At 51.1% G+C, this 23,903-nt stretch overlaps 1 protein-coding gene across 8 annotated transcripts in view; it reads left to right on the plus strand.

Annotated features, from left to right (window-relative positions):
* The window catches only part of DYSF (dysferlin), a gene marked incomplete at its 5' end in the record, with an annotated part of 203,465 nt that overhangs the window by 66,660 nt on the left and 112,902 nt on the right, over positions 1-23,903 (plus strand). For all 8 annotated transcript variants that reach the window (XM_080813131.1, XM_080813133.1, XM_080813127.1 and 5 more), the window contains 8 exons: positions 3,619-3,687; positions 3,818-3,861; positions 7,364-7,446; positions 16,398-16,513; positions 17,018-17,131; positions 18,383-18,560; positions 19,131-19,255; positions 21,237-21,343. In XM_080813131.1, coding sequence (XP_080669257.1) covers positions 3,619-3,687; positions 3,818-3,861; positions 7,364-7,446; positions 16,398-16,513; positions 17,018-17,131; positions 18,383-18,560; positions 19,131-19,255; positions 21,237-21,343 — 836 coding nt within the window. The remainder of the gene's footprint in view (positions 1-3,618; positions 3,688-3,817; positions 3,862-7,363; positions 7,447-16,397; positions 16,514-17,017; positions 17,132-18,382; positions 18,561-19,130; positions 19,256-21,236; positions 21,344-23,903) is intronic.

Consider the following 23,903-nt stretch of genomic DNA (forward strand, 5'->3'; position numbering starts at 1 on the left):
GTAACTCGGATCTTAAACTCTCTCACACTGAGGTGTAAATGCTCACTGTGGGTCCTCGCCCAAGCGCAGGTCTTCACCTAAGTGCAGTGTTAGTTTGGACCTGGGATCAGGGTCTGATGCCCTGTATCTAGCTTCAGGAGGGATTGTAACACAAGGAAGGAAGGTGAGAAGGAAGTGGGAAGATGTGACTGGACAGGCTTGTGGGACACTTCCTCTAAAGATTAATTTAATTTCGCAATTTGATAGGTAGGGAAAGTCATATCTCAAGATTGTTTTTATTTTTTATTTCACATTCCTCAAAATGGTAGGGTGCTTTGATGGTGGGGAGAACCAAACCGGACCTGCCTTCAAATTTAATGGCTTTTCTGGGGGCCGAGTCTCAGAGCTCCAGGGCTCCTGGCTGCTCCTGGGTCTTCGAAGGCACCTTGATCTCTCAAGGTCTTCTGTTCTGAGATGTTCTTGGCTGGCCCTGGGGTTTTTCCAGGTAGGTGCAAATGTCTGTGGGAGGTGATGAGCTAGGGGAACCTGAGCAAGGCAAGGGACTATATAAAGCTGGTGACTGGGCTTCTGCAAGAAGCTACACACCCTTATTTTCCCCCTAGAAGGAAGGAAGGGGCTTATTGTGACGGAGGAAGCTGAGCCTGTCCCTTCTGAAAGCTTCAGCCTGTTGGACTTCCCTGGTTGTCCCCAGATATTTCTGTCAGCCTCTCTCTCCTCCAGCTACCCTTACTGTCTGTCTACTTCTGCGTGTCCCTCTCCCTCAGCCAGCCCGTGTGTCACTTTTTCTCATTACAACCTAATCTGGAGTCCTGGGGTTTTGTCTTCTGTGTGCCCACCCACCCCCGCTTGACCCTCATTGCACTTCCTCCCATGGACACTTGGTGGCACTATTATCCAAGATGTGAACCATACCGGATTTCTCTCTCTCTCACACACACACACACACACACACACACACACACACACACACACACACATTTCTTGGTGAGAAGGAAAGGAGAAGTACTTGGGGACAGGGTGGGAGACTTTGAAACAACTTTTTTTCTGAATGCAAGAAGAAAACCAATCCATTATTAAAAAAATTGTAAATAATCATAGAAAATAAAGGAAAATGAAAAAGAAACTAACCATATTTCTGTACCCCACATTACTGTGGAGATAACCACTGTTAACATTTGTGTGTATTTCTTGTAGTATGTTTTTCTCTCTACTGCTTTCACTCCCAACCCTCCCCTCTCCCCTGGTGAAAAAAAAATTAGATTCAGAATAAATTCGTTGTCATTATTTGTGGATTCCATATTTGCAAATTCACCTACTCACTAAAATTTATTTGTAATCCTGAAATTAACATGAATGGTGCTTCTTGATCATTTGCGCATGGTGTGGAATGGCTGATGCGCGTTGCCACCGAGTTGGAACAATGTGAGTCTGCCTTTTCGTTTCAGTTGTTGTCCGGTAAAGAAGTGCCCTTTTCTTGGTCTACCCGGCATCATGTTGTTCACATGTTGGTGCTTTTTATGTGATTTTGCTGCTTAAAATGTGCTCCCTTGTGTGTGCCAAAGGGCTGTCTGGGGTTCTCATGGGCAAAAGGGCTGTGATGTGCCTCAGGAGAAAATACGTCAGATAAGCTTCCTTCAGGCATGAATTACAGGCTCACCGTGTGTTTAGTGTTAGCAAATCAACAGTATATATTAAATAAGGTATCTTTGAACAGTAACACACGTGACACAAGGTTACATATTGATTAGTTGACGAAAATGTGACAGAGGTTGGTAGGAACCTAACCCTGAAATTCCCCAGAGCAATGGTTTAATATTCACAAATTCAGTGTTTTTGGTGACTTATAGAATGTGTAACTACCATCAGTAACAAGAATCAACTGTATCTCCTCAGTTTGGTAAACTGTTTTTAGAAGCCCGTATTTTCTCAGGTTATTGAACAGCCTTTGAAATAAATTTCAAAGTACAGTATGATGACTTGACTTACAGATTGCAAAGTGATTCTAAGTTTAGTTAACATTCATCATCTCATGTAGATACAAAAAAAGGGAAGAAAAAATGTGTTTTCCCTTGTGATGATTAGAGCTGCGTTGTGAGGAGGGACCACCATTCGTTTAATCTGGCCTCTCTTGGACCCATGGGTTGTTCCATATCCTTGATAGTTCAAGCCACACGGCCGTGAATAACCTCATTGCAGGTCATTCTGCACAGAGGCAAGTGGTACTGCAGCATAAATTTCTAGAGGTGGACCTGGTAAGTCAACGGGTTTTTACCTTTGCAGTTTGGAAAGATAGTGGTCAGTTGCTGTCTGGAGCGTCGAGCTCTTTTTTTCCTCCCACCAGCAAAATATGAGCGTGCACTTTCCCCCTAGCCTTGCCAGCAGAGGGCTGTCAAATTTTAGAGAATTTTTTGAATGTGATGGGTGAGAAACTTTTTTTTTTTGTTTTATTTGTGTTTCTTTTCTTATGAGGGAGGTTGAGCGTCTTTTTATGTGCCTTCAAGCCTTTGAATTTTCATTCACTTCTGCCCATTGTCCCTCTCTTCTGTCCTTACTCCTTTCTTTGGGGGCATGAGGAGCAAATCTTGGCATGCACCCTTGCCCCCAGGCTTTGCCTGGCCTCTTTTTGCAGGGAGGTGGAGAGGATGGGGACAGGGGCTGGCATTGGGTGGACCGAATGGAGACAAAGTCCTGGCCCCCCATGGAGGCTGCACTCTCCTTTGATGGAGGAACTGGAGCCCCTGATCAGATGCTCATTAAATGAGATAATGCACAGAAATGCTGAGCACAGTGCAGGGCCCATAGTAAATGCTCTGAAAAAGGCTGCAGGACGGCAAACCCATCATCAATGTATCTGAAATAGAGTTCTTACCTGCTGTCCCTGTGGGGGTGCAGGATGCCCTGGAGCTGGCTAAGGGGTATGCCCCCCCCCCGGGGGGGGGATTCCAAGCATAGGTAGGGACACAAGCCACTGGTTTGGATCTAGTTTCCACCTCTGCTGGGTTTCTTGATTGTGGAAAGTCCAGTCTTAAGAGCAGGGCTAATCTAAGGCAGACTGTGGCTGATGGGATTTGTATGTTTGCTGAATTCTCTTATTCTCAGATGCTGGTGGCTGGCCCCCAAAACTTGGCCCTCCTGCTACCCTCTGTCCTTCTCCTCCCCATCTTTAATCTTCTAGGGCTCACATTCTTCCAAAGGGGCAGGTGGTCTGGGCTGACTCGTAGAGGTTAGTGCCTTAGGCTGTAGGACCCCTGGGAAAGCCAGTCTGGATTCAGGGTCCACACAATAGGGTCATGGCCTTATGGGAGGTGGGGGAGCAGAGGATTTCCAGCCAGAGGTAGGAGATAAGGGTAGAAGTGCTGTGGAATTCAGGCAATCTCCCTCCATGCCCCCCACACTCCCTTGCTACCACATCCCATGCCCTCTAGCTCTGGGTCTGATTTACCATTGAAATTTTTCTCTGCAATCCTCGGTGTCTGAGCCTTCAAGGCCCCCAGGCTCTTCTGCCCAGCTTGAAGGGTGGTCAACATGGCAGAGAACAGCCCCTGGCTGATGAGGTGGTCCCTGAGGTAGTCCATAGGCCCCTCAGAGCTCCATCCACCTGTCCTCTGTGTCTTCCAGCTGTGCAGCAAGATCCTGGAGAAGACAGCCAACCCTCAGTGGAACCAGAGCATCACACTGCCTGCCATGGTGAGCCTTGCTCCCTCGGGGCCATTCTGGGATCTTCTGGGCTCCCGGCCTCCCCAGTATCCTGCCCGTATCCTGGACTTCCCCTCCTTTGAAAGGACTCCACCCTAACACGTCTCTCTTCTCTCTTCAGTTTCCCTCCATGTGTGAAAAAATGAGGATTCGTGTCATGGACTGGTGAGTGCTGAGTCTTGGAGTCTTTGGAGGCGGTTATCTTCAGGGGTCACTGGGTCCGTCAGTTCCCCTCAGTTCAGAGCATGTAGTGGGAGAATCTGTTTCAGGTGAGGCAGCATCCTCTGCTGGGAGGCCAGAGAAGGAGACAGTGTAGGCTGTTCTTGGGAAGCTTACTCAACAGCCAGGCTCCAAGGCACAAGAGGGCAGCCAGATAGTACCTGAGGTACCTTAGGGCAGGGGGTGCCAGGAAGGCTTCCTGGAGGAGGTGGGGTTTTGATAAGTCCAGGGTGAGGGCACTCCAGTGAGGAGAGGATCATAAGCAAAGGCAAGGAAGCCGGAAAGAGCAGAGCTTCTGGGAGGATGGGCTGTGACCCCCACCCTGCCTCCCACGGGTTGCTAGCATGAAATGGTTTGTGGCCTCTGCAGACTTGGAACAGGTGAGGACAAGAGCCACATGGACATCTTAGAAAAGTGCTGTAACACTTGCTGAGCAACTACTGTGTGCCAGGCCCTGAGCCCAGCAAGTGTTTCACATGCGTGACAGCTTGACTCCTGGCTACCTGATAGATGAGTGAGTGATCTATGTGAGGGGACAACTGGGAAGCAGCTGAGGGCGGGATCGAACTCAAGCCTGCTGCTCCCAAAGCCCGTGTTCTTCACCCCGGGCTGTCCGCTTCCCACTGCGTTAAGGTGTGTGATCTCTCTCACACCTGGAGGGCTGTTAGGGTTCCCACGCATGAGCTCTAGGGCTTTCCATACATCAGGCTTTCCAAAAAGAGAGTTGTCCTTTCTCTGCCCCCAGAAAGTCTTGGCCGTGCGGTTCCCAGCGTGTTCTCCTTTGGTCTCCGGCCATGGCACCCCCAGCCAGGAGGGTAATGAGAGACCAGGGAAAACCCCCAGGCCACAGAGCCATTAAAGTGTGCGCCAGTTCCCCAGGCCGAGAGAAAACAGCTTGTGGGAATTAGAGAGGAAAGCAGCAGCCAGGAGGGCCGGGAGGGAGAGGCCTCTAGGGCCCTGACCGCAGGTATGTTCCGTAGGCCAGCGGTCGGGGGAGAGAGCTGAGCTCCCCATCTCCGGACCCACGTCGGCCTCTCTGCTCACGGCGCATGCGCGCACCTGAGCGCGCCGCGTGATGGGGGCTGATTGGCTGTCGGCGTGTCTGTGGGTCTGCGCGCGTGGACTCCTGGGTGCGCATGCGCTCGTGCGTGTGGGTGCGGTGTCGTGTGTGTGGCGGCTGGGCCTTGCCCGGGGCCGTGTGAGCTGTGTCAGAGGCATCAGCACACTGTACGATCCAAACACATTACGGAATCTGGTGGTTGCATCTCTGGTTTGGGTTGAAGTGGCATTTTTATTGTGAGTCTATTTTCAGACTTGCTGTATTTTCCAAAAGCAACCCCAAGCCCCAAAGCCCAACTCTTGGCCAAAAAAGCGTTCTGCTGCTGCAAGTTCCTACCCAGAAAAGTGCTCCTCCCCCGCCCCCCGCCCCCCGAAAACGCAGATAAACTTTTGTTATTACCTGAATCCTGGAAATATGATGTGGTCCACATGGCCTTTTCCCTGTAACTTAATCTTCCCTTCAGTTCTTTAATATTTGCTTTTTCTGTTAAAGAACAGAAACTCAAAAAGCTGCTCCCACCCCCATGAAAACAGAATCTCTCTCCTCCCATTTTCTTGCCTTTCTCACAAGGTTCAGATAAGACTAGAGGTGAGAAGTCCCATTCCTCTCCTAGTGCCGCACTTTTCCAGGGGTGGGTTGTGAAGGCAGTTTCCCGATGCCATCAGCTGCCACTTAGCTGGTGTTGATGAGCTCACTGTCGAGTGTTTAAGGAAATTTTTACTTTGCAGAGCTTATTAACATCATTCATCAGGAAAATGGTTGAAGATCTCTGCTCACTCTTCTAGTTAGTCCCTGCCCAGATGAAACACTTTAAAATCAGCTTAATCACCGCCCTGGGAAGTTCAGAGAGGAAGGGAGGGAGCGGCAGAGATCAGGCATCTAATGGGTATCAGATTTAAGGGAAAATAAAGACATCTTGCCCAAGTGTGTCTTTCACAATAGGGCTTGGGTGTGTTGTCGCCGGAAGCAGGCCTGTGACCAAGGTACTCACAGGAGGAAGACGGACCCAGGGAAATTTCAAGGAAGAAGATGGGTCTGGCCCAGTCTGGTGTTTCTCAACTTAGCACTATGACATTTTGGGCCAGAAAATTCTTTGCTGGGGGAGACTGTCCTGTGCATTGTAGGATATTTAGTAGCAATGGTGGCTTCTCTCTACTGCCCTCCCCCCGACGCCCAGCTCCAAAACTGTCTCCAGACATTGCCAGATGTTCCTCGGGGTTGAAATCACTGGATTGAGAACTCTTGCTCTAGCCCGACAGGAGGCAGCGGGTGGCTGCAATTAAAGCTCTGGTTCCCGTGTCAGGCATATCTGGCTCAAACCCTGTTTTTGCCATCTTGACAACCTATGTCTTGTCGTTCGAAATTGGGGCTGATGGTAGTGCCTGCCTCATAGGCCAAGGGAGGGTTAGAGCTAATTCATGCGACAATGTTAGCACACCGCTGGGCTTTCAGTAGGTGCTCAATAAATGCCAGCTATCCTATATATTATTGTCAAGGGGGCAAGTGTGGAACATAGAGGAAGAGGCTGCAGGGATATTGTTGGCTAATGGGCTTATCGATGATAGCCGGTCTGCTCCAACTCCTACACACAGTCTCCTATGCTGGTTGGGGAAGAGAGAAGTCTTCTTCCTGGGAAGCCGGACAGGGACAGGTGCCCCTGTTGTAGACTGGAGCAGCATGGGCCATAGCAGGAGAACTGGACCAGGAGTCAGGACATCAGGGTTTCAGTTCTGGCTCTGCCCCTCTTCCAGGCTGACTGTGGGCTAGGACCTTCCATTTCTGAGCCTCAACTTGCTCATCTGTGGGATGGAAAGGGAAATAAAAATAGCCATTCCTCCAGGCTCCTGAGAGAGTCCTTTGAGATAAAAGAGGTTAAAATTGTTTCGTCCACACAAAGTCAGATATAAGGCGTCATTGTGGAGTAGCTAATGTAAGCTCATTTAAGACCGTGGCCTTGGAGATAGTTTCTTCCCTGTTGCCTGGTTTTCTCCTGGTTTGGGTATTTCTTGGGGTTCTGGAACTTGGCTCTCTGTGGGTCTGGGGGTCTGGCTCTCAGAGCAGCCTCCTGCTCCCTCACCCTGGCTCCTGCCTCTGGCCTCTTTCCTTTCAACCTGCAGATGTCTCCCCAGACATTCAGGCTGGCAGCCCAGTGTTGGTTGGCTGCTGGGATGCTGTGGTCGGCCAGATGGACTAGTTCCCTCCAGAGGAGTCTTGGGCAGTGCTTTCTTTCCAGTCTCTTCTTCCTTAGGATTACCAGGCCTCAGTAACATACCCAGTGTGAAGACAGGCACCCCTAAATATGTATAACCAGGGCCCTCTCCTCCCAGAGTGGGCTGTGGCCTGCAGTTGCCCCACTGTGTTCAGGCCCCCTCTGCCCCCTTATTCTAGGGACCGCCTCACCCACAATGACATCGTGGCCACCACCTACCTGAGTATGTCGAAAATCTCTGCCCCTGGAGGAGAAATAGAAGGTAAGTTCCCCCTCTTTGTTCTGTCCTCTGGTCCCCTGTGCTCTCCCCTGACTCACCCCTACCTCTCTAGTAGCTCTAGTTTTGAGAGTGCAGAAAAGGGAATATTAGTTATAAGGCCTTCGCAGCCCATTTTCCATGAAGAAGGGCTGTGGCCAATTTGAATGGGCTTACAGCTATTTGGGATTCTCTACACCTTGGCTGGTGGGATACCCAGCTGACTGGTACAGAGAGGATCATTCAGTCCCGCAGATAACTTCGGTGGCTGGAGCTGTGCCCTGTGCCAGGTTCTAGGATGGCCAACTGTGCCTCAGCAGCTTCTATATTGAAATAGCTTTTATTGGCCAGTTAAAAAGTAGGCCATGATCTTTTAGTAAAATTTTGAAGATAATGAAGAAGAATATGAAACTTACCTATAGAATTCCTCGTCTGCTTACCCCCCAGACAAGAGCTAATTATTAATATTCTGGGTTTTTTTCGTGTGTATGTATGTATAGTACACATACACATGTATGTGCAATAAAACGTATTAAATATTCTTTTACAATATCATTTTAAATGAATGCACATGTTCTGTTGTGTGGGTATACCATAGTCCACAGTCACTAGTTAATGATGAATACTCAGGTGCTTTCTAATTTTTCTACATTAAAAAGAACTAAATTTTATTGAATATTTTTATAGCTGAATCTTTATGCAAGTTGTGGTTTTTTTGAATGAATACCTAGAAGTGGAATTGCTGTATCAAAGGATTTGTACATTTTAAAGTGATTTGTACATATCAAAATCGCCCTTCGAAAAGACTGGACTAATGTCCACTTTGGTCACTCACATGAGCTTCTTTTGCTGTACCTTCACCAACACCGGGTAAAATAATATTAAAAAAGAACTTTGTTAATTTGATGGTTGAATTTCATTGTTGCCTTAATTTTCATTTCATCAGTAGCCAATAAGGTTGATTAATACAAGTTTAAACATATTTTAATAATTAATTTATATTTACATATTATATATATTTATATACTTTATATTTATTCTATTATAAATTGCCTGTTCATTGTCTTGTCCATATTTCTGATGGTATTTTTGTCTTTTTCTCATTATTTTGTAAGTGTTCTGTATATGTATGGATATTAACTATCTGCCTGTCATATAAGTGGTAAATAATTCTTGTCTGTTTTATTTTACCATTTAGTAGGATTTGATGCATGGAAATTTACAATTTTTATGTAGATAAATCTGTTAACCTTTTTCTTAGACAATAAGGCAAGGATCTAACATTATTTTTTTCCCACAATTGTTCTTTGGTAATACCAACAGTGTATATTGAATAATCTTTTGCCTATATTTTGAAATGCCACCTTTATCCCCTGCTAAATTCCTAAATGTGTTCTTGGGCCTTTTTCTTGATTTTCTATTACCTTTAATTGGTATGTCTGCTTGCTGTTTCTTAGGTTTTGGTATGTGGGTAATGCTGGCTCTGTGAAATTAATTGGAAAGATTTAAAGTCTTTTCTAACATCTGGAGCAGTTTATATAACATAAAAATATAGTCTTTTGAGGGTTTGAAAGAATTCACCCATAAAACCAGATGGGCTGGGTGCCCTTTTTGAGTTGGTATAGCACTAGCTCTTTAAAAACTTTTCAGTTTCTCCTGTGATCACTGTTATTTTTAGTTTGTTACTTTTATGATAGTCAATTTTGATAATTTATATCTTCCTAGAAGTGTATTCACTATGCTGAGGTCCTCTAATTTATTTGCATAGTTGTTGTAGAGAGCCCTCTTTTATAATTTTTTAAAAAATATTTTATTATTTATTTGACAGAGATCACAAGTAAGCAGAGAGGCAGGCAGAGAGAAAGGAGGAAGCAGGCTCCCCGCTGAGCAGAGAGCCGGATGTGGGGCTTGATTCCAGGACCCTGGGATCATGACCTGAGCTGAAAGCAGAGGCTTTAACCCACTGAGCCACCCAGACGCCCCCTCTTTTATAATTTAAACAATTCTTTCCACCTGTGGTATTGTCCCCTTTCTTATTTTTAATGATATGTGTTTGAGTTTTCTTTCTTTTTTTCTTGATTAACCTTGTTACAAGCCTCCCCCCTCCCAGCCCCATCACATGCGTGTGCATACATGCGCATGCACGTGCACACGGAACACACACACACTCTCTTTGTTGGACTTTCCAAAGAATTTGGATTTATTTATCAGTTCTAATATTTTTTCTTCAGTTTTTGATTTTTTCTTTTCTAATTTTATATTCTCTTATCTTTTTACTCTCATCTTTAACTCTCTTCAACTTATTTTGTTGTTTCTTTTTAAGACTTTCTAATTAACATTTTGTGCTTATTTGGTTTCTGCCTCATAGATCACGCTTTTGGCCTTCAGCAAACCCCAAGGTTATATTGAACTCTCTTTTTATTTATTTATTTTTTACATTTAAATATTTAGTCTTTTGAATTTGTGTAGGTGCACTTTTCAAGAGCAGATTTTATTTTATTTTATTTTTTGTAGGTGGTCTACTTTTATCTAACTAGATGCTGCTTGTAGAAATGCATCTTTTTTCTTATGGTTAAATTACTTTGATGTATCCAGGGGCAGGACTCTTTTCATTGAATCTTGTCTGAGACATGCTGAATTCTTTGAGTTGAGTTAGAATAATTTATTCTAACATGGGAACATGAACAGCTAAAGGCAGGGTGGGGTAGGGATCAGGAGGAGAGCTGGAAGCAGGCAGCTTGGGTCCCAATTCTGTTTCTTTGTAGCTGAGTGAGTCACTCCTCTTTCACTAGTCCTGGCCTCATAAGGTTGTTGTAAAGATCCAGTGAGATTATAAATGTAACATTCTTAGAGTGTCTGGTATACATGAAACCCTAAAGTAAAGTAACGTTTGCTGTGTAGTATCATTATTATTGGCTTTCTGCATCACTAATCTGATTTTTTCCCCTTGTACCAGTTCTCCTGACTGCTTTCCATGTGGTTTAAAATTGGCCATTGCATTTTTAGTTTCTTGTCCCGCCTTCTTTTCCCTCTGTCATTCCTTTGATATTTCCATTTTCTTTTTGGTCTGGTCTCTCCCAGAAGTCTTGCTTTGTTCCATAAAAGCAACATCTTCTTGCGCTCTGTTGAGAATTCCAAATCATTTCCTGAGACTTTCAGGTAAATGTTCTCTGGAATCTTACAGATGCTGTTTCGCCATCTTGACTGGTACTCTTTGAATCTTCCTTTCTCCTTTATTCACTCTCTAGCAAGCCCTGGTCAGTGTTGGTGTCTTTCTACAGATGGGTGCATTGTTCTCTGTCCGTCCATCTTGACAAATCTATACCTGGAGCATGGGCGAATGTGCCCAGTTTCTGGAAGATTCCACCTAGTGCTCCTGAAGTTGAGCAATCCCTTCTTCTAGGTTCTCTGAAATATTAACCCCCCCCCTTTAATTACAGAAAATTCAAATACACCTGAAAATACAGAATCGGGCAGTGGAATTCCAGGTGTCCTCATACAGCTTTAATATCTAGCTGCTCTCTGCCTTTCTAACTCCATCGTTGATACTTTTAATTGGCGAAATACACAAAAATTGCCTTCCACAGGGACCTGCTGGGAAGGCCCCTCCTGCCCCCACCCCTGCCCCTCCCTCTCACAAATGGGAACAATCATCCCAGGAAGGATGCAGTTTCCTGTCTCTGGTGCTGTTCATGAGGATGGGATGGGAGATAGGGCATTCTGGACCCCTTGCAGATCAAAACTCCTGATATGAAAGGAATCTTTTCCAGTTTTCCCATTGGTGCTGTCCCCCACCCTTAGAATCCAGGGCCAGACTGCTCTGGTAGAAGCACAAAATGACCTTCTGACTGTTCTCCGATGGCTACTGTTTCAAGAAGCTATGGCTGTGCCTGCCACCAGCTGCTGGAGGGAGAATTTAGATCCCTGTCTCCCCATCAGTCTTCATTTCTGTTGGTGATGTTGGCCTGGATCTTTTTCAGGGTCACTGTGAAGGTTTTAATGGGAATGTGAGGAAGATGTTTATTTGGCCACTAGATGGCGCCCAGGTCATGGGCAACGAGGGAGGCCTTCGAAGGTGGGTTCCTCCTCTCCCATAGATTGTTTTCAGAATAAAGGAGAATCTTCCTGCAACTATGGCTAATCAGGGTTAAATGTGTTATTAAATAGCTTGATCTCTGAAACAATACAAGAGTGTAATTTACTGCTCAAAATGGAGCCGTGTTTCATGACTTCTGGTGTCCCTTCCTTCAGAGGTGCGTCTCTTTCTGAGACACAGGTTAGCTTCTCCCATGTGTCCCGAGGGCACCTCAGGACGTGTCACCACGACTTTCCTTTCAACCGTTCGTCTTTTTTCTTCACACGAGAGGGATCCAGCCCACCTGGGCAATGCACAACACTGTTTTCTCACACCCCCAAAGCCCCAGCTCGACCAAACTGTAAAAACCAGTTGTTTCTCTTTATCCTTCCACTCCTGGTTCACCAGAATATTTGGCCCGACCAGGAGTTTTTGTTTTCATGTTTTGTTTTTCTTTCCAGTGAGGACAGGACCGAACAGTAGCCTCTTAAGCACGTCTGCCCACAAGTTTGCCTGGGCACACTTAAGTATTCCTTGGACTCTGTGCTCCGAAGCAGTTCGTAAAAATTTTGTTTTCGAAAAAGGAGTGATTTCCTTAGAAGCTGCGGTTCTTTCAAAACGTAACAGGCACATGAGACCCATGAAACGACACAGATTCGAACTTTATACGTATGGAAATCATACTGCAAAGATGGCACCTAAGAAAACCACAGTTTTTTGTTTTAGGTGTTTTTGCTTTTTTGTTTGGGTCTTTGGAGCCCAGATGATGATTTCCCAGCTGTTCTCGGCCTCTCCTCCAGTTCGGCCCCCGAGGGTGTCAGGCCGCCAAGCTGTGGGCATGAGAGATGTGCTGGGAGAGGGAGCTGGCAGCAGGAAGTGGCCTCAGCTTCTCCAGGAGGAGATGTGGGTGTCCATGGACGCTGCAGGGCTGTGACATGTGGCTCACAAGGCCAGGGCGGCCTGCTCCTGGTCTTCTCTGGCTCCCCCGGGGTGAGAGAATTGGGCTTGACGGCTCAGGCCACAAAACCGAGGCTAGTCCTCCGTGTTCTGGGGCTTCAACAGCCCTGGTTCTCTGGGCTTGGAGAAAACCCAGCAGGACACTTGGGTTTTGGCGGAGGGTGATGAGGACTGAATGGTGGCTTTGTGTGAGGTTGCTTCACCAGCTGCTTTGCCCTTGACTTTATGAGCTGTCTGCAGACACAGAGGAGAAAGCCTGGGATGATCCTCAGGACCCTGGAGACCTGTGGCCCTGCCCCCAAATTAGGAATTGTTGGTCAAAGTTGTCAGCAGAGGCACGTCTTACTCTGTGCCCAACACTGGGCCTGATTAGGTTTGTTGAATGAGCGAAACAGTGAGTGAAGGAATGAAGGGATTCATGAAAGGCGCCCCTGGGAAATAGGCCAGTTGGCAGCCACCTGCTCGGTTGTCCTGGACCCCAAAGGTATGTTTTGGTCAGATGGCTGGCAGGGTTAGGGGGACATGTGTCTAGGCTGGCCCACCAGTTAACTGTCAGAATTCAGAGTTGGTATGTGGATGTGAAGCCGAGTTTTCCTTTGCAAGAGCACGTGGCGGTCAGAGCTGTGACCTTGGCCTCATTAGCCTGAGATAACTGGCCAGGTCTGTTTGTAATCACTGGGAAGGAGCTTAAAATGGAATCTATTTCCTTCCGGTGGGCCCCGGCTGCTGCTCTCCTCGGCGTTGCTGCTGTGCCCGTGCTGGTCCTCTCCCTGTGGCTGAAAGCTCCCCTATGACCAGGGGCCTGGTTCCCTCACTGATGAAAACCTATTCCTGTGGATATGAAAATGACCATGAATTATGGCTTCTGCAGCTCTGACTTCTGCTAGCTGGCATTCCTTTCGGAGGCTTGGCTGCAGAGATCTGTGGGGCTGGGTCGCAGGGCCTGGGCCCCCTGTAGCCAGGCCTTGCCCTTCTGATGTCTTCTGCACCAGTGGGTCAGCCCTGACCTTGTATCTGGACTTCCATGTTCCCCTTCTCTCCTGCCTCCACTCTTTTTTTTTCTGTGTCTCTACTCAGTCTTCCTTCACGCCATTTTGCTCAGCTCTTGACTCAACTATAGTTGTAGGGCTATGGGAAAATAGTCATAGGTGAATTTTGGGGGAGGAGACAAATAGGTAAAGATGACCAATGAATGAAAATAATCAAAGATTTCACCAGCTGTATCCACAGGCTGGGTCATGGCCCCAGACCTGGTTACACTCAGCTAGTTGGAGAAGGAAACAGGGAGGGTCAGAAAGCAGGAAGAGGCTGAAATCAGAAAGGACCACTGAAATCAGGAGACTGAAGGGTGCCCACCCCCTGCGGGGTGTCTTAGATCTGCTTAGAAGTGAGAGATGGATTCCCAGAGCCCAGAAGTTTGCTAGAGCATCTCCTTCCTTACTTCTCTCATTTCTTGCTTCTCCTTCCTTGCTTCCTCATTTCTAGACACCCTTTACCAGCATTCAGGGCCACATACAAGTGTGTAGAACCTTCAGCTAATGGGCAGTGTCTGGCACTGTGCTTCCCTTGAAGTGGCAGGTGCCTGAAGCCTGATCCCAGTGCCTGCTGTTGTGAAAATGCAACATGGTGCCCTCAGTGGCAATCCTGAAAGTGGCCACTAGATGGAGATGTTGTACCTTGAAATGTCATTGCACCGTGACCTTGGTCTCTAGGTCAACCTGCTTGTGGGGTGGAGTGCTGGGTGTGCCTGGGGGACTGTTCATGTTTCCCCCACCCTTTCTTTGTGTCTGTACTTTGTTTCCCTCACTTATTGGCTATAATATAGAAAAAAAGCAGTTTCCTTTTAGTGTTATTACTTGAATGTACTGAGTCAAGTTTCAGGTCCCATTTTCAATTGGCAAGCAGAGCACGGACATATGTAGGCAGACAGTGGTGGGGAGGGACCTCAGGGCTCACCTTGGCGTTAAGGGCTGTGTCTGGCTGGGGGTGGGGTGGGGGGGGATGGAGGGGTTGTGGGAGGTGGCACTGTGATGACTTTGTTTGTGATAAATTCATATCTGGGGCCTTGGGCCACATTTGTTTCCCACACGGGAGCTGTCTGTCTTTCCATCTGTCTGTCTGCCAGCTCTCCATCCACTCGCCTGTTCACGTAACCAGTCCTCCTCTCAGTCATGTCCATCCTAACCCCTTTTCCATTTCTTTACGCTTCAGAGGAGCCTGCAGGTGTGGTCAAGCCTTCTCCAACCATGGACCGTATGTGCTTCCTCCCTGGGGATGGCAAGGGGTGGGCTTTGGGGTTTTAGCTGGAGGGGAGAGGGTGCTGGTTGCTGGGAAGTTTCTGATTTGCCTGAGGTGGGGTTGAGATTTACCACCACTGGTCTGTGAGCTTACCTTTGGCTTTTACCTCTCAAAGGAGGTTGAATATGAAAATTGCTTGGAATGCTTTAAAGGCAATTCCCCTCCCCATCTTCACTCCCCTGCTTCCCAGCCCTTTCCTGAACCTGCTGGGCTTCAGCTCAGGCTCAAATGAGTCCACTCTCTTAGGCAGGGAGCGGTGGGACGGGGGCCTGGGTAAGACATCTTGGGGACCAGGAGGAGGTCAGGGTGAGTGGAAAACTCTTGAAGTTCACAAGGTAAATCATAATGGAGATGATTAGTACACATAATTATAAAGCCCATGTTAGTTTCCTCAGCCTGGGCCTCCCACCTCAGTCCCAAATGCCAGAGCCCTGTGTGTGCTGGGGACTGGGGGGAGAGCTGTGATGGTGGCTGGGGGGCCAGCTCTGTGGGGAGGCACGCTCCTGCACTCTCGTTGGCAGGATCTATTTCTCCAGCCCTGTCTTTGCCCGCCCTGCTTCACCCCAGGGCCTTGGCAAGCAGGGGGACTTGGGTTCACAGCTCCTGTCCTTAGGTCTGGTTCTCAAGCATTTCCTTGCTGAGGCCATTTATTCTGTGCCTGCCTTGCCGCATCCTTGCTCCTATGGATTGGATCATCCCAGATGATTCCTGCTCGTGGGTCCACTTCCCACTTTCGGCATTCTGGGAACAGCATTTCCTCCCACTTCCTCTGGAAGAGACACCCTGGCTTTGTGGGGTTCTCAGAGTCTGTTCAGTAAAGTCCTGTCCTGGAAAACTTGGTCTTCGGCTGGAAAATCATGACATAACAACAGAAGGCCTCTGAAAAGGAGGGAAGTGACGTAGAGAAAAGATTTCCCTCGTCATTGGTGGGATTCGCCTTTTCACTCTCCTCCAACCCGTTCCCCTGAAAGGTGGTTCTTTGCACAATGCGGGGAGGGAGACAGAATGCTAGCATGAGTCGGACTGTTAGGTAATCTGTCTCGACTTCATAATGACAAGGGGGGTGAGGAGGACATGTGCCCCAGGAGTGGGGCAGGGGACTGCCTTGTGGGTTGGAACATCTGACAAGGTCCCTGCCCTCCCTCCCCGGGGGGTGGCTTCTCTGGTCACTCTGGGACCTCTTTTGTGCCTCCCCATATCCCTGGGCAGGAGGGAGTGGGGACACAGGACAGGGTGCAGCCTGAGAGGAGCAGCGCAGCGGGGACCCCTGAGGCCCAGCTTTGCATGCTGGCTAAGTTAAGTGCATGGGCTTTGAGCTCAGAGCATTGTGGGTGATGCCACTCTGTAGTGAGGTGTTCCTTTGCATCCCTGAGCCTCAGTTTTCTCATCTGTAAAATGAGTTAATAAAAGTAATAAACATCTCTACGTTGTGGCAGAGTGGTGAGGATTTGGGGGCCTACAGGAGACAAAGGTCAGTGTCAGGATTATTTACGCCCTTGTGGGTGCTGCACCCATGTGTGTTCAGGGAACTGAGGGCCAGGGATGGGCTCAGGCCTGAAGCTGACTGGGTTGAGCCCTAGATGGCTCCATGGAGCTGGCCCCTCTGACCCCCACTTGTGTCACCCAGTGGACGACCATCTGGGCTTCCTCCCCACCTTCGGGCCCTGCTATGTCAACCTCTACGGCAGCCCCAGGGAATTCACCGGCTTCCCGGACCCCTACGCAGAACTCAACACGGGCAAGGTGAGCGTGCCAGCACCCCCGCACACCCAGATCCCTGTGTCTATGTGCAGGGAGGGGCCTTGCAGCCTGGGCAGTGTCTGCTCTGGTCCAGACTACAAGGGCTTGAGTGGGCCTGGGGCCAGACAGCCCCCATCTCAGAGAACCCTCCTTCCGCCTGGCCCCCTCCTGGCCACTTCTTCCTTCTCCCTCCCTCCCTTTTGCTTTTCCTACAGGGCCAGCCTGACTCCCCTGTCCCCTCATTTTCCTGGCCCCCGAGGGACCCAGGGCTCATCCATTCATCTCTCCCCTGGCTGGGCTGGAGTCTGGTACTGATCATTTGGGTGGTTCGTCACATGCCCTGAACTCTCTGGGCCACCGTTTCCTATCTGCAGAGTGATGGGGGTAGCTCAGGGCCCTCCTGGTTGCCTGGGAGAGGAGCAACTTCAGGGCCATATTTTTTCTTTCCTTTCCTTCCTCTCCTCCTCCTGCTCCTCCTCCTGCTCCTGGTGACCCAACCCCTCTTAGGGAGAAGGTGTGGCCTACCGAGGGCGGCTTCTGCTCTCCCTGGAGACCAAGCTGGTGGAGCACAGCGAGCAAAAGGTGGAGGACCTCCCTGCTGATGACATCCTTCGGGTGGAGGTGAGGGGCGTGGCTCGGGAAGGGGTGAGGGTAGTAGCGGCCAAACCGGGCTGGCTCCTACTGTCATGGTGGGGGGAGGGCTCAGCTCCACCCACGGCCTGTGCCTTCACCCCTCTGGGCCTCAGTGCCTCAGCTGTGATGCACCAGGTAGACCACGGCTACCCCGTCTCCCCGAGGAATGTTCAGAGGCTCAAAGAAGATAAAGGAAAATATTTTACAAGCCTAGAACTTGATACAGAGTGAGAGGTCCATTTTATAACAATGGTGTAGGACCAGCTGACACTTATTCATCCCTCACTGTGTGTCAGAGGCTATGCTATGACTCTTGACATCACGGCGTCCCCCCAGCAGCTGTGAGGTGGCTGCGTTCAGTATCTCCGTTTCACAGATGAGGACACTGAGGCTCAAACGTACCAGAGCAGCAAAGCGGGAGAGCTGAGGCTTGTGCCCAGGAGACAGCTGGATGGGGTCTGTGTGATGGTAAAGCTTTCAGACTCCAGCCAGAAAACGAGGGTCTGAATCCTGGCTTGACCACTTACCAGCTCTAGCACTTTCCTTGTCAACAAAGCAGGGGTCATAAGTATACTTACTTCCTAAGACCGTTGCAAGAATTACATTGCCTCAAAGCCCTACGTGATGAGCGGTCAATAAGCGTTAACTGTTACTACTGTTTACAACATTCCACAACCTGCTCGTGTAACCCTCTTCTCTCTGCCTTCCGTGGAGGGGATGGCAAAGTCCTCTTGTTTCAGAACAGGCTGTGCGATCGAGAGTCTGCCATGTCCTCAGCCATGAGCCTGATGCCCAGAGGGGACATTCCTCCCCAAAACCGGGCAACTTGTGTCTACCGCAGAGCTGGGGGGCGTGCTAGGGACCCCGAGTGGCACGGGGTGGGAGCTCTGGGCAGTGGCCCCTTTTGAATGGCAGATGCAGGAGACCAGGCTTCCCCCAGGGTAGGGGGGGGCGGGGGTGGTGCCATGGCTGCTGGTTTGGATTAAGGAGCAGCATGACCTTGGAGGAGCAGACCTTATTAGAGGAACATGGCCAAACACACAGGCCTGGAATGAGTTTGCTCAGTTAGTAACCAAATCTGGGCACTGCTGCTTAGCTGGACCATCCACCACCCATCTGTCCAGCCAGGGTTTACTGGGCCCCAGTCACGGCCAGGGCCTGCCAGACATGTGACCCCCTCCCCACCCCAGTGTCTTCTTTCCTCCTCCATGACCCGTCAGCTGCTCTTTCTGCCCCCAGAAGTATCTCCGGAGGCGCAAGTACTCCCTCTTTGCTGCCTTCTACTCGGCCTCCATGCTCCAGGACGTGGATGATGCCATCCAGTTTGAGGTCAGCATTGGGAACTACGGCAACAAGTTCGACACGACGTGCCTGCCGCTGGCCTCCACCACTCAGTACAGCCGGGCGGTCTTTGATGGTGAGGCCAGGGGCTGTGTGCCTGGCTGGGACCCGGGCCACAGAGCAGCGGGCCCAGCCTGACATCCTGCTTCTCCTGCAGAGCTAGCTGCCGGAAGCGCACCCGCAGGCCCTGGCCCAGGCAAACCTGTTTGGGGTGACTCCCTGCTCTGTCCCCCTCCGTGCCATTCCACACTCCCCGCTCCCCTCTAGGTGGCTGTCTGCTGCCAGGACCATGCTGGGGCTCCTGAAACAGGCTGTGGTCGGCACTGATCCTGACCTAGGGCCGTAGCTGATTTTCACGGTGGCTCTTCCGAGTCACATAGAGATTTTGGAGAGCTGGGTTTCCCAGGTCCTTCTAGCAATCCCTCTGGGTGTGCTCAGGAGCCCCTCTGAGAGTGGCAGCTGTTTGTTCAACAGACAAAGGGAGCTCAGGTGCCCTGTTTGGCCACTAGGGAATGTGGGCCACTTGTGGATGTCCAGGGGGTTCTTAGTGGGAGGGAGCAGGGGTCTGAATCAGTCCTGGCCTTGGTCCCCTTCCCACCCATCCCTGCACTCCTGGCTCAGGACCAGGCCCGTCGTGTCCTTCCAGGGTGCCACTACTACTACTTGCCATGGGGCAACGTGAAGCCTGTGGTGGTGCTGTCATCCTACTGGGAGGACATCAGCCACAGAGTTGAGACTCAGAACCAGCTGCTCAGGATCGCGGACCGGCTGGTGAGTGGAAGCTGCCTCACCCCTGCACCCACCTTGTGCCTCATCCTGCCCGCATGGGTGTCCATAGACCAGGCCCCCAGTAAGTGCATACACTTACACAAAGCTATGCCCACAGACTCTCAGGGTGCCTGGGGTCCCTTGTGCCCTGACCGTGGCCTGCCAGTTTGGAGATGTTGTCCTGCTAGTGGGAAGGGAGGAGAGGGAGTGTGAATGATCAGGGGGCCCAGGGAGGTAGGAGACAGTGCAGAGAAGGAGCTGAAAGGAGCCAAGCTGGAGCAGTAGGGCGGAGCCTTGTACCCATTCATGCTCGCATGCATCCATTTGCCTCTTGCTACACACCAGGGTTTGTGCTGGAGGCCTGTAGCCACAAGGGAGACTTGGACGAGGAGCTGCCCTGCCTTCAGGAGTCAGTTTAGTAAAGGCAAGCACAGGCTCACCCACCTCTCGTGCAGAGGTTCCAGGCCAAGTGCAGGTGACACTCCAGGATGCTGCGAGGAAGGGTGGGCACTCAGTGAGGGAGAGGGCCAAGAAGCGGCAGGAGGGTGTTGTGGAGGCGGAGAGGAGATGGGACGCAGGAGCCCTGTTAGGGTGCCATGGCAGTGGTCTGGGAGTGGTGACAAGGCGTGGGGCAGGAGGGGACCTTGGGGACAAAGCTGCAGGCCTTGGGTTAGAAGGACTTGGTGGTTGGGGAGTTGGGAAGGCAGGGAGAAGTAGAGTGTACGAGGTCAAGCAGGGAGTTGTGTTTTGGAGGTGACCAGGGGGTTCCCTGGGTGGGGCTCCCTGTGGATGCTGACAGCTGAGGGCCCGGGGGCTTGGCCAGAGAGTAGAGGAGAACTAAGTGGACAGAGGCGGAGAGACTAAGGGAGAGGAGCTGCTGATCCTGGAGGGGTGGGTGGCTAGGCTGTTTCTGTGTGTGTTTGACATGGAGTGTAGCCCACGGGAACCTGGGGGAGGCAGGTGTGGCCTTGCTTTGGGAGCTAGTCAGGAGCAGTGGGGTGGAGGGAAGGGGTTACTGAAGCTCGGGCTTGTCTGTGGCTGTGGAGGTGAGCACAGCAAGGACGATGGGGCAGGGGAAGGGAAGGACGGTGGTCTCGGAGGAGCAGGGAGGGGATGCCGGCCTGTGTGAAGGCATGGTGGCCAGCCTTCCTGAGACTGGCGGCTCTTGCATAGGGAGGGGACCAGCCAGCACCCAGGTCCTGGAGGTCTTGGAGTCCTTGCTCTGCAAGTCCAGACTCCGTCTTTTGGGGTGGCCATTCTCACACAGGATGCTCCCTGAGGGCTGGGACTGTGTGTTCTTCCCAAGTCCTGTCCTCAGAATGGCACATGCTCAGGGAGGCCGATGGGTGGGGAGGGGACCTGAGGGGTCTGAAGAACAAGCCCTTGACCTGACAGGTTTTCTGTGAGAGCTCTCCAAGTTCCGGGCTGAGGCCCACGGAGACTGCCACTGACCAGCTCCAGCAGGAGACACATGTGACCTGGGAGGGAATGGGCCACGAGTTTGGAGAGGGAACTCTCTGTTATTGGAGGTGGTCTCAGTGTTCCTGAAGGCAGGAGAGGATCAAGGGCTAGGGCCGGAGAATTGGGGAGGGATAGAACGTTCCAGGTGGGGACCAGTGTGGGCTTAGAGGGTCCCTTACCTGTGAGACGGCAGACTGGTGGAGGGGCCCCAGGAGGAGCGGCAGGCAACGGTCTTGTGTGGGAGTCTGCACACAGTGCTCAAGTCCTTGTGACCAGGCCTATGGGTGGAGTCCCAGGCTTGGGAATTTCTATCTGTTTGGTGTGGGGAGCCCTCGAAGGTTCTCGAGGTGAGACAGCTCCCGGTTTGTCGCATCTGGGCTCGGCGTTCTCTGTTCTCACTGTTCTCCCCCTCGGTTCGGGGCGTCAGGTTCAGATGTCAGCGACAGGGCCTAGGGGCTGGGAGGCTGTTGTCTATCCTCCACCCCGCCGCGATGGTCCCAACCCTTGCCCGCCCGTTCCACAGGAAGCTGGCCTGGAGCAAGTCCACTTGGCCGTGAAGGCGCAGGGCAACACCGAGGACGTAGACTCCCTGTTGGCTCAGTTGTTGGACGAACTCATCTCAGACTGCAGGTAGGGGGTGCCTGGCACCCACGCGCCCTTCCCTCCTGGCTCAGCGAGGCCCTTTCCCTGGGAGTGCTCGTGTGTGGCGGTGAGCGGCGGCACGTCTCCCCAGCCACGCTTGGCCAGCCGTCCAGCCCGCGCTGAGTCCAAAGGTGGTGCAGCCAGCGCGGGGAGTTGAAAAGGTGACATTTAGAGCAGGTCGTAAATCTCCCTGCAGCAGCGGCAGCTGTGAGCCTGGGGCGGACCAGCTCACCTGAATGGGGAGCATTGTGTCTCTGATCCCCGACCTCTTAGTTCCCTGATGGAGCTGGCTGGTGGGGCTGATGGCGCCCCTCCTTCCCAAGGCCACATCGGGGACCAAGGCTTCCAGTTAGCCTTCTGTTGACTTCAGGAAAAGAGGGCTCTGTGGGTGATGGGGAGTAGGGATGCTCAGAGGCCCAGCAGAAGGCATCTCAGCATCTCCCCCAAAGCTGGGAGATTTGGGGCTGGCTACCCACCTGCTCTGAGCCTTGCTTTCCTCATCTTCAACCCCGTGTTAAGAATAACTGCTTATAATATAGCACAGAAACAAAATGCTTGGCACTTTAGAAAGTATGTAATAGATGGTGGCTGTAATTACTATTAGAAAGAAGCATCCAGAGACTTAGGTCTTGTCCCTTTAAACAGCATTGTGGCTTCCGGCAGCTTCACTTCTCTGGACCTCAGTTTTCTCAGCTGTGAAATGGACTTCATGATATATAGTTGCTTTTCTACTGTCTTTGGGGTTAAGGGTTAATGTAGGAAAAGTGTATTCTAGGCTCCCCTCCATCTTACCATCCCACCTTCTGCTTATCATCCTACCACCCCTCAGGGGTGGAATTCCAGGCAGGTCATTAGGCATTCCCCGAACCTTCCTGGAGCCCAAAGCCTATTGAGAAGCCTGCAGCTTCAGCCCCTCCAGGGGTGACAGATGGAAAAGTGAGCCAAGGAAGCTGGGTGGGTTGGGGAGTTTAGAGGCGCGTGCTGCAGGAACTCAGAGCAGGTGCATTCCACTCAAATTCAACTTAGGGGAGCTTCCTGGAGGGGTCGCTCTCCCTAGGGGGACTCTGAAGGAGGAGCGGGAGGAGCTAGCCTTTGCAGAAGGGACTGTCCAGGCAGAGGTGCAAAGCCTGAAATGCCTGCCACCTCTGGGCTGGCAGGGGAAAAGGACGCCCAAATGGGATCGATAGGCCTGGGGGGTCCACTAAGGTGAGCTCAGCACTGGGAGACTTGGCGGAGGGCACGGGATCCCTATGGTTCTGGTGCTCATCCTGGCTGCAGAGCGAGGGAGGGGTTGGTGGTGGTGGTGAGGAGACTCTGGACAAAGGTGTCACTGAGGCCAGGGACACCGGGGCCAAGGGAGGCAGAAGGCAGTGTGGACTCTTTAGCTGGCATCATGACGACCACAGCCTCGTACAAACACTTCCTGTGGGAGGTGCTGTTTGTGAGCACATGGCATGTATGGACTAATCACAAGCACCTTATGAGGTAGGAAGTGGGGAGATTCATGTTTTATAGATGAGAAAACTGAGGCGCGGAGAGATTAACTTGCTCAGATTCACTCTCCTGTAAGTGGCTGAGACCTCTGGCTGGATCGCTGTCTGAGGAACAGGACTTGCTGGTGCGTTGGATGTGGGGGCCCAAGGAAGGTGCAGAGTGATCCCCCAGCTCTGGTCAGAGCAGCTGGGTGGACACCGGGGCTATTCTCAGGGGGATCACTGGGGGATAGAGGAGCTTTTGGGGAAGACGAGGCACTTAGGACGGGCCGTGTTGGTGGAAGTACCTGAGAGCATCTGTAGTCTGGAGGTTGGAGGACAAAGTGAGGCTGGAGGGGCACAGCGGGGTGCGGTCAGCATGGGGAGGGGCTCCAAGTGACTCGCGGTGGACCATGGGCCCAGTTTGGCAGACCGGGTATGGAGGGTGGGTTCTACCCTCCTGTGGCACTGCTTGTGACTCATATGGTATATGGACCTTGGCAGGTGTCAGGTGCCTGAAGCATCAGAGACAGGTGGGACCCAAGTCCAGACCCAGGGCTCTGTTCTCAGAGGATTCAGCTAAACACAATTCTGCTAAAGCCTGGTCCCCTTTGAGTCACTCTGCTGGGGCTAGAAAGTGCCTGGGGGCTTCCTGGGGGAATAGTTCCCAGGTCAGGAGGGTGGGGGAGGAAAGCTTCCCATCTTCTTGGAAGCATAGTTGGGTCTCCAGGGAGGAATACCAGACATCAGGACACCTGCCTTCAGGCACCGCTTGAAGCCACTGATAGCCCTGGGACAGCAGCAAGAGAGCCACCTTCACCTCTGCTCTGGGCTGCTGAGCAGGGCGGCCAGGCATGGGGACCCCAAGCCAGTGGGTCACAGCCAACCACTGGCTGCACTACATTCCTTCAGCCAGATCTTGTCCCACCTCCCAAATCAGTGTCCTTCCTTCAACACCCTCTCTTTTTCTGGCTTCTCTCTCTCTTAGCCCCCATCCCCCTGCCAGGATGCCCCTCTGTTCCTCCAGCCCAACCTTCTCCTCTCACCATTGGACCCATGGACCCATCTGTCTGCCA

The sequence above is a fragment of the Martes martes genome (assembly GCF_963455335.1).
Source record: "Martes martes genome assembly, chromosome: 9".
NCBI classification, from domain to species: Eukaryota; Metazoa; Chordata; class Mammalia; order Carnivora; family Mustelidae; genus Martes; species Martes martes.